This window comes from Talpa occidentalis, unplaced genomic scaffold (assembly GCF_014898055.3).
Source record: "Talpa occidentalis isolate TD23 unplaced genomic scaffold, MPIMG_talOcc4v2.1 talOcc4.5, whole genome shotgun sequence".
NCBI classification, from domain to species: domain Eukaryota; kingdom Metazoa; phylum Chordata; class Mammalia; order Eulipotyphla; family Talpidae; genus Talpa; species Talpa occidentalis.
In genome coordinates, this window is record NW_023604861.1 from 59,689,763 (window position 1) to 59,700,354 (window position 10,592).

Genomic DNA, 10,592 nt, shown 5'->3' on the forward strand with positions numbered 1-10,592 from the left:
TAGTTCAAGCCCCCTTGTCTTGTCACATCCCCATAATTTATCATTCTTTGTGTAGAAATGTATATGACTTTGGGGACCTAACAGCTTCTCTGGGTCTTCATTTTCCTTTTGAAGACTCCCATGAACATATTTTATGTTGATGTACATTTTATATGTTTAATATGTAAAAACATTAAATATAATATGTATGCTTTTCTCTTGTTAATCTGCTTTGTATCAGTTTGTTCTTTTTTTAAATTTATATATATAATTTTTTCTCTCAGGTGTAGTCCCCATAGAATGTCAGTTTATTCTTAGAGCAGCTACAAAATCTAAGATGGAGAAAGTTCCCTCCTTCCCCATTACCAAGAACTGGAAGAACTGGGGAGGGCATGGGAAACAGTACAAATTAGATCACATTTTTTTCAGGAAGTGCATTTATAGATAGCATCTGAAGAGAATGATATGAGTTACAAAGGTCGTCACTAGAACCAAAGATAGCATTTAAGTGGTAACCTCTAGAAGTGGTACTAGAAGTTATATCACATAAGTGATTGCTTTAATAAAAAGAAATGTGGTAAAAAGATATTAACCAATAACAAATTTTTTTCAAAAGAGCAAGATGCAATAATATCTCAATGACTTCTTGTTAGTTTTTGAAATTTTAGGTGAAGGAACACTTCAGTGATGGGGAAATATTAAGTATAATTGCAGGTATTTCATTATCTAAAATCTAAAATGTAGCCCATAAGCATTTTAACTTTTCCTGAATTTGCCCTTATTCAGGAAAAATAACTAGTGCAACTCTGGCATAATATTTGAATGCCATTTTTGTTAAGAGAGATCTGAGAAGTTTTTGAGATGAGATGAAAGAATTGCTGTGAGACACTTCTCAAAGGTATAAAATCCCTGGAGTAATTCAATTTTTAGCTTTATAAATATAACGTAAGTTCTTTCCTTGTGCAAACTCTTCAACTTATTTTTCTCCTTAAGGATACACTCCTGGTTTAATAATGCCCGTCACGGAAAAATAGCATTTATTTTGTAAGCATTGACTTTAGACATAACCATTTCCAGGGTTGGAGAACGTGGCTCCAGATACGCACCCTGAGGTCTATGCAGGTGTGTGCCAGGATGTGGTCTGGCTGGTGGGGATGCCGGGTCTGTCTCGCTGTAGTGTGTTTCTGCGGCGCCATCCTGTGGTTGTGATGCTAAATTAGAGCATGTTTCCATTTTCTTTTTTCTAGGAAGGGCCTTTTGTCTACTTGTCTTTCACAGGAAATATTACAGATTCCCACGGCTTTATTGCTTCATTATGTGAGTAATTTAAAATGTTTGCATTTGAAATGTTTGAGGAGATTAATTGCAAATATTACTGTCAATTAAACGAGGGCCAGTATTGTATGATTTCCATTTATATGCAATATCCAGAATGGGCAAATCAATCTGTAGAGGCAAATTGTAGATTAGTGGTGGCCTAGGGCTGGGGTGGGGGTGGAGGGAAGGGAGGAGTGGAGGGAGAAATGGGGACTGACTGATAATGAAATGTCTTGAATAAGATTGCGGTGATTCAAATTTACGAGTATACTAAAATCCATTGAACGGTACACTTTAATCAGGTGAATTGTATGGTATGTGACTTATATCTCAATAAAGCTATGTATTTTAAAATATAGTGAGTACAGATTGATGAGCTTGAGATATTTAAACTGTTTTTTTTTAATTTTATTTATTTATGCATAGCGTGATACCTCTGAGACTTAACCCCTATACTGCCAGGAGGGCCCTAAACTGAGTGTTTTTCAATCTTATAATATCAACTTTATTTTTATGGTGCATATGTATCTTTAATTTCTTTTTTTTTTTTTTAAAGATTTATTTATTTATTTATTTATTTATTTATTTATTTATTTATTTATACAAGCTCTGGGTACAGTCAGAAGCCTAGGAGGGTGAGAGAATTCACCAGAGCCAGAGCGGGGAGCAGAGCAGGCAGAAGGACTGAAGTACACTGCTGAGGGGAGCAGCGGGCGGCAGGAGAGGTCTGCGCGCCATGTGGGACCCTCCTCAGGTGGCCGGGGAGCAGCCGGGGATCGAACCGGCACAGTAGAGGCTGTGGGCAGCTTCGCAACCCAGCGCTCAACCGCTGCGCCACGGGGGAGGCCCTGTATCTTTAATTTCATAGACAATTTCCAAAAATCTCCTTGCTCTGTAGAGATGTTAACTGGTTTTCCCTATCTTTTTCATGCTTAGTATAAGTCAGAAAGCATTCAATTGGAATTGACCACCACCATGTATTATGTCACTACTGCCAAATGAATCAGCCATGCAACACCAGGTGCTTTGCTGCTATTGCAGAACTTCCTTGCACAGGATGAATTTTCCCAGATTTTGCCTCTGAAATTCTGCATTGTTTATATTGTTTGTTCCATTGTTTTGAAATTATATCTTCCGGCCAGAATCTATAAGGGTGTCCCAGCAATTTCCCAGAGAAATCAGGTGGCGCTGAGAGAGGTAGGGAGAGAGATTTATTTGTCACACTGGAGGGCTCAGTGAGATAGCTCCCATAAGTCTGACCCCAAAAATCAGAAATGGTAGGGTTTTATACAGTTTATATGTGAAAGCCTGTCACCCTATCCATAATGATTTTTCTTATTGTTTGGGAAGGAGGTCAAGGTAGCTGTGGCTGCTGCTGTGGGCAAGCCTCAGACTGCAGCAGCTTTCTGCTTCAACAAGCAGCGGACTCTAAGCAGGAGACTTAGCAATGGGACTTCAATTCAAACTAATGTTAGGAAACTCTTTTAGAGAGTTGAGTCAGCTCTAGTTAGGGCTTCTCAAAGCAAGCATGCATCATCTTTGACCATCATAGGTCCAGCAGAGGGAGCTCAGGAACCTGAACCCTCCACACTGGGATTCAGCAATTTCAGTCTCAGGGGCTGAGTGAAATGCAGCTGTGCACCTTTTTGGTGAGTAGTCTGGATTAAACTTTCCTCGAGAATTTCTAGGGGAGCCCAAACGCTGAAGGGCCCCGGCCTAAGTCATTGTCCTGTCTGATATCTGAGAAAATAAGCATATTTGGCTCAATCCCATGAACTGCATATGTCTAATATGGTCTCTCTATCAACCATCTTCATATTTGTATTTTGCACCTTTAAAAAGTGAGAGTTCATTTAATGGAGTTGCTCTCTATTTTCACAAAAGTTAAAATATAAACAGTAATATATAGTAGTGTTTTTTATTTTTTTTTTGGTGTTCCCTTTTTTTTTTATTTTAATTTTATTTTTATATTCCCCATACAATTGCAACCACCTTATTTTGATCCCAATCCCTTCTTTCCCTGCCCCCCACCCCCTATAGTAGTGTTTTTTAAAGTTAAAAATGCACAAAATTGCCAGAGCAACTTGGTTAAAATACAAATTCTGACTTAGACTGTCTGGGATGAAGCCTCCCAGATGTTGATCAGTGGACTGTCCTTTGATTCACCAAGTTGTACAGCTGAGGTGTAAACATTATGTAGAACACATTAAAGAAAAAAGTTATTCATGGTTTTCAGTGATTATTTTTGATAAATGGTCTATACCTTCCTCTTTTTCTCCTCCTTCTGAAAATCCTCGTGATGTGGGTGTTATTTCTCTGTATATTGGCTCAGAGGACTCGAACACAGGAGAACAGCACATATGAAAAAGATCCCCAACAACAAGTGTTGGAGAGGATGCAGAGAAAGAGGAATTCATTGCACTGTTACTGGGAATGTGAACTGGTGCAACCATTGTGGAAAGCTACCTGGATTTACCTTAAAAAGTTAAAAATGGGGCCTCCCCGGTGGCCCAGTGGTTGAGCGCTGGTTGCGAAGCTGCCTGCAGACTCTGCAGCACCGGTTCGATCCCCGGCTGCTCCCCGGCCACCGGAGGAGGGTCCCACATGGTGTGCAGACCTCTCTTGCCTCCCGCTGCTCCCCTCAGCAGTGTACTTCGGTCCTTCTGCCTGCTCTGCTCCCCGCTCTGGTGAATTCTTTCACCCTCCCGCACTTCTGACTGTACCCAGTGCATGTATAAACAAACAAACAAACAAACAAATAAAACATGCCTCTATAAAAAAAAATTTTTTTAAAAAAGTTAAAAATGGAAATACCATGTGACCCAGCAATCCCACGCTTGGGCATCTATCCACAGAATATGAAACCACCAACATACAGACCCATATGTCCCACAGGGTTCATAGCAGCATTATTTACAATAGCTGGGACTTGGAAGCAGCCTAAATATCCACTGATGGATGAATGGGTGAAGAAAACATGGCATATGTACACTGATGCTTCATTAGGGACGCATCTTAATTGTGAGAAATGCATCATTAGGCAATTTCATCCCGTGTCAGTGTCAGAGTGTAGTCACACCCAGGCTCTATGGGATAGCCTGTTGGGACCGCTGTCATAGACACTGTCCATCAACACATTAAGTGTCATGAATATATATATGTGGTAGAATATTGTTCAGTCATAGAAAGGAAAGAAATCCTTCCATTTATGACAATATAGATGAACCCTGAGGGCGTCATGCAAAGTGAAATAAGTCAGACAGGGCAAGACAAATACCATAAAATTGTATATGTGGAATCTAAAAATATAATCAACCTAAACTCTTAGAAAAAAGGTGAGATTTATGGTTACTGGAAGTGGGAGTGGGAGAATTAGATAAAAGAAGGGGGAAAGTACTAACTTAAGATAAATTAAGTATTAAGATAAATAAGTACTGGGGATGTGATACACAACATCATGACTGTAGTTAACATTGCTACATGGAGATTTTGAAAATTGTCAAGAGAGTGAATCCTAAAAATTCTCATCCCAATGAGAAGACATTTTTTATCTATATGAGATGATGAATCTTAACTAAACTTACTAGGGTACTCAGCACACAATATATATCCATCAAGTCATTATGCTGTTACACTGTTATACCTTCAGTGTTATACTGCTATATGTCAGTTACATCTCAATAAAACTGGGAGTGCTGAAAAGAGTGATCAGATACCAAGAATGAGGGATTTTTACTAAAGTGACTTGGTAGGATTCTTGCTAAAACTGGACTAATTGGACTGAGGACAGAGTCCAAGTTTCATTTTCGTTGAGAAGAGAGCCCAGAGGAGCCTGATTTGAGCTTGATGAAGAAGATTCTTTGTGGCCCCTTGTCATGTCCTTGTCTCTGCTCTGTGGTAGAGAGCACAGCCGTGGTGCTGGTCATAGAAACCTCCAGTCCTTAGTGTACATCTGTCCTTCTAAACTTCTGCCTACGTCTGCCTATGAAATAAATGATCATGACCACAGCATCAGGCTATCCAGGCTGTTTGCCCATTTGCCCTTTTGCTCTTTAGGGGTGTGACCAGTAAAAGGATGGTCAGAATGAAGCAGTAGAGGCGGAGAGGCCTGAAGCTTGCTGTGCTGGGACTGGCCAACAGCAGGGTCTGCTTTGAAATGTTGCCTCCCCCTCCTTCCTCTCCAGTGCTAACCTGAAATTAAGATCCAGTGTTATGTGTGCCTTGATAGCTGGTAGAATCTGGGGGCCTCAAATGGCCAAATGCAAGTCCCCTCACCATTCTACTGCCAAGTATAAAGCCCCTAGCAAACCACTCTCCTCGTCTCAGGGTCCAGGTACAGAACCTGCATATCCCTGGGCACCTGCCAGTCCTCAGAATTATTCAGGAAGCCCATCACATCCTCCCAGGAGCCAAGGGTTACTCCAGCCTCTTGCTACTACAAAACTTGCCCCTCACAGACCTGTCTGGTTCACACTATTTACAAGTGCAGTCCCCACGTGGCCCTTCGTGGCTCAGTGTTCTTCTCCCCCAGGCTGTGAATGAATGTGTGTGTGACTAACAAACTGCCATCCATACCTCATGTTCAATGTCGAATATTGTGAGTCCAGCCATCCCCAGAATCCTAGGATGGAATCCCTCCCTTACCCACAGGTGAAAGGAAGTAGCAGCCACCTCAGCTCCCTATTCTGACTTAAATGCGACTTCCTCCATGACCCACACTCTCCCACATCACTGATGCAAGATTGGAACCCACTAGAAAAAAAAGTGAGCCTTCAGCAGGCCCACTTTATGTCCTAGTCACTGCTGCATTCTCTGCATTCACGGAGTCCTCCCTCTGCGCCAGAAGATTAGTTGAATTCAAGAGTGAATAAATTGGGCCTCGCCGGTGGTGCAGCAGGTTGAGCGCTGGGCTACGAGGCTGCCCGCAGCCTCTGCGGCGCCGGCTTGATCCCCGGCTGCTCCCCGGCCACCGGAGGAGGGTCCCACATGGCGCGCAGACCTCTCCTGCCGCCCGCTGCTCCCCTCAGCAGTGTACTTCGGTCCTTCTGCCTGCTCTGCTCCCCGCTCTGGCTCTGGTGGATTCTCTCACCCTCCCTCGCTTCTGACTGTACCCAGTGCATGTATAAACAAACAAACAAACAAATAAATAAATAAATAAATAAATAAAACATGCCTCTATTAAAAAAAAAAGTGAATAAATGGTGTTACTTTTGTGAGTGCCCAATTACCCACCTAACTCTTAGTTCTTAAAGCATTGATGTTTTACTTGTTATAGTTCCTTAGATTTCAGGTGCACTACGTGTGTGTTTAAATTTAAAGGAAAAGAAGCTGTCTGCAGCCTCTGCAGCGAGGGTTCGAATCCTGGCAGGCCAGGGAGATTTCCACATTGCATGCAGACCTCTCCTCTCTCACCCGCTGCTCCCCTCAGCAGTGTATTTTGGTCGTCTGCCTGTTCTGCTCCCTGCTCTGTCTCTGGCGAATCCTCTCACCCTCCTGTGCCTCTGGCCTACACCCCAGCTCTTGTAATAAATACATCAATAAGTAAATCAATAAGTAAATCTTTTTAAAAATTAAAAAAATAAATTTAGAGGAAAAACTTTTGCTTTCCTCATTATGTTGCTATCCAGTTCATGCCAGCCAGCAGGCTCATGCTAAGGACAGGCTGCACGTCCTGCCGGCCTGCATGTGTGTCTGGCCTTTCACGGCGCCTCCTCTCACCCTGTGTCTGTGTGTTATCTCATTAAATACCTAGTCCTTTTTGCTGGCCGGCTCTTCTTTCAGGCTAGTCTTTCATTAGCACCCTTTGTCCCTGGCCCAGAGGGACCCTAACACTGGCTACGATGAGATCAGAGCTTTGTGCTGCTCAGACTTATCAGATAGCACAGCCGATTGTTGACCATTCATGCATTTTCGAAATAGTGTGAGCTCCTATGACCAGCATGTATTACTTTAATAAATTAAAAAGAGAAGCACAGGGGGGCGAGGGAGGGAGGAGGACTAGCGAGAAGGGGGGAAGAGGTGGAGGGGAGAAGGAGAGAGAAGGGAAAAGGAAGAGGGAGAGGAAAGGCTTCACTTAGTACATGGATCTCAGCTCAGCTCTAAAAAGACCTTCTGGCCTCACGGCACTTTCTAGGAAAAAAAAATCCTGATAATAGGGTTTGGAAAGATTTCCCGCTCCCCAAGAGCACAGTTGAGGCCTTTATGGTGACTGTCGTTAGTCCCGTCCCTGTAGCAGACTGAAATGCCCCCTTTGTCCATTGTGGGTCTATCCAATAGTTCAGGCTCTATTTCCCCCCCTTCTTGCTGCCCCCTCAAGGCTCAGATTCTCTTCAACTATTAATAAATATGTGTTTTTTTTTAAAATAAAGTTCTTTAATAACAATTTTCCTAAATCTAAATTGTCCTTACAGGTTTTTTTTTTTAAAGATTTATTTATTTATGCATGCAAGAGCTGGGGTGCAGGCCAGAGGTGTGGGGGGTGAGAGGATTCACCAGAGACAGAGTGGGGAGCAGAACAGGCAGACTGACTGAAATACACTGCTGAGGGGAGCAGTGGGCAAGTCAGGAGAGGTCTGCTGTGTCATGTGGGTTGCTCCGCAGCCGGTGGGGATCAAATTCGTGCTGCAGAGGCTGCGGACAGCTGCACAGCACTGCACTCAACCGTCTGCGCCATCAGGGAGGCCCTGTCCTTACAGGTTTTATGTTGAAAATTTGAAGTAGGGAATTAAAATGCATTTGCTAAGATAATTATTAAAGACTATCTTTGCAAATTCTGAGTCTGTCAAACTAATTTGAAAATCTGTCATGTGTAATAAAAAGGGTGGGAGTAAAAAGAGCATATTTGTGAAAACATTTTGGAAACAATTATTTTACAAATTTTAACAATATTGTTTTTACTTCTACCAGGTGGCAAATGCATTTTTTCTCAGGGTTCTCTTACCTTCCGAGGCATTAAGAAGAATATGGAGAGAGTGACAGTGATTCTTTTCAGCTTCTCTTTAAGGGAAAAAAAAAAGGTCACTTCCATTAACATCCATAAAAAGTGATTGCCAGAGGCCTCCCCGGTGGCGGTGGCGCAGCGGGTTGAGCACCTGCTGTGAAGCTGCCCACAGCCTCTGCAGCATGGGTTCAATTCCCGGCCGGCCAGGGAGAAACCCACATGGTGTGGCAGACCTCTCCTGTCTCACCCACTGCTCTCCTCAGCAGTGTCTTCGGCCGCTCCCCTCAACAGTGTCTTCGGTCCATCTGCCTCTTCTGCTCTCCACTCTGTCTCTGGTGAATTCTGTCACCCTCCCTCGCCTCTGACCTGTACCCCAGTTCTTGTATAAATAAATTTTAAAAAAAGTGATTGCCAGATGAATAACAAAATGGGTTTTGTTTTTAGGGAAAGAATATGGCAAAGCTGATGCAAGATGGCTTTATTTTGATCCAGCCATTGTGTCTGTGGAAATTCTGACTGTTGTACTGGATGGGTCTCTGGCATTGTTCCTCGTTTATGCCATAGTCAAAGAGAAGTATTATCGGTAAGTGCCCCTTTCCTGTCTTGCTAAAAGAGCAGAACCATAGCTGTCCCAACGCCTAAGTGACATTGGGAGCTAATTATGAAAAGTACAGTAGAGACGAAAGTAGATTGATATTAGATAAGGATTATGATGCCATCAGAATAATTTCAGACAGTTTAAAATAAAAAATACTAGAAATATGATTACAGAACAACTTTGTCACTGAATAGGGAAGCACAATGTTAATAGCATTGGACAATTTGCCACCAGTATTTTAAAGAACAAAAGGATAAAGTTTCTATCCTCCCCACCCATCACTCGAGAATTCGTATTCACTTGATGTAAAATAAATTCGTATTCATTTGATGTAAAATAAATTACATGCAAGGTAAGTAGAAATCTATTCAGCTGCAGGTTGTGATGGACACGAGGAAGGCAGAGAGTCGGGGCAGATTAGCCAACCAGACTCTAAGACTTGGAACTCTTCTCAGACTCTAAGACTTGGAACTCTTCTCCTGACCTCACTTTTCTTGTCCTTCCTACAGACAAAGTGAACTGGGCAAATATATTGCTATGCTGGGGATGAGTCCCTAAAACAATGTCAGGTAGACACAATTGCATTCAGTTTTCCTCCATCCTGTATGGAAGAAGTCTTATTTAAAGCTTCAGAATGAAGTTTCATGATAACCTCAAAAATTGCTTGATCCACTTTCCCTACCCAATTTTACAAAGATTGTCGGCAGGAACAATTATATTTCTTTTTGGTGTTTTGACATATCTTTGATTCCATGATCTTGGTTGTAGCCTTACTATATTTCCCCATTTGTTTATTATTTCAAAAATTTATAATATCTACCATGTACCACCACTTTATCTATGTATTTTATTTAATCTCCACAACATTTGAGGAAGGGACTATTATAATCCCCCTTTACAGGGGGTGAAATTGTGACTTAACAACAAGATTCCTACCTAGGTCTCTCTTTGCTGGATCAGGTCTGACCTCACTAAATTTTTCTAAGAAGAGGAAAGGATACCCAAAAGAGTATATTTGACTCTGCAAGTGATCTGGAAAGGGCAATGTTGCGTCTCTAAAGAAAGCATAGGTCTTCATTAATTAGCTTGACTTGCCCCACAGAGAGCAGTACTTGAAGCCTGAGGTCCAGCTTCAGAAATCATGTTGATGCTGCCCAATAAAGAATAGCTGTCATGATTCAGGGTGCCAAAGTGTGCTGAGGTGGCAGTTCATCCCTTGTTTCTTTCTCTCTGGCAGGCATTTCTTACAGATTACCCTGTGCGTGTGTGAACTGTATGGCGGGTGGATGACCTTCTCACCAGAATGGCTTATGGGAAACCCCAACCTCAACACCAACAATTGGCTCTACTTATGGGTCTACCTGGTATTTTTCAATAGCGTGTGGGTTCTGATCCCAGGAATGTTACTGTGGCACTCATGGGTAGAACTGAAGAAAATGCAGCACAAAGTAACCAGTTCAGGGAAGAAGTTTCAGTGAGTTTTAAAAATCACAAACACTGTTTTAATGTATGAGCTAATCATTTATGTACAACGTTTTTTTTCGGACAAACTGCAATAGTCATGCATCGCTTGATGACATTTCAGTCTCAGCTGGTTCAATGGGTCCTACCATCCGGCCTGGGTGTGCAGGGTGCTGTGCTGTCTGGATGTGTGAAATTACACTCAGTGACCTTTGCACAACAGAGTCACAAATGATGTATTTCTCAGAACATGTCTCCATTGTACATTCCATTGTATACTTAACTTTTTTTATGTTA

General features: G+C 42.2%; 1 protein-coding gene across 1 annotated transcript in view; it reads left to right on the forward strand.

The window, feature by feature from the left end:
- EBPL (EBP like) overlaps positions 1-10,332 on the forward strand; it is a 31,372-nt gene extending 21,040 nt beyond the window's left edge. Inside the window, exons 2-4 of the mRNA XM_037527280.1 lie at positions 1,227-1,296; positions 8,681-8,819; positions 10,072-10,332. Of these exons, the coding sequence (XP_037383177.1) occupies positions 1,227-1,296; positions 8,681-8,819; positions 10,072-10,312 (450 nt within the window). The 3' untranslated portion in view covers positions 10,313-10,332. The remainder of the gene's footprint in view (positions 1-1,226; positions 1,297-8,680; positions 8,820-10,071) is intronic.
- The last annotated feature ends 260 nt before the right edge of the window (positions 10,333-10,592 follow it).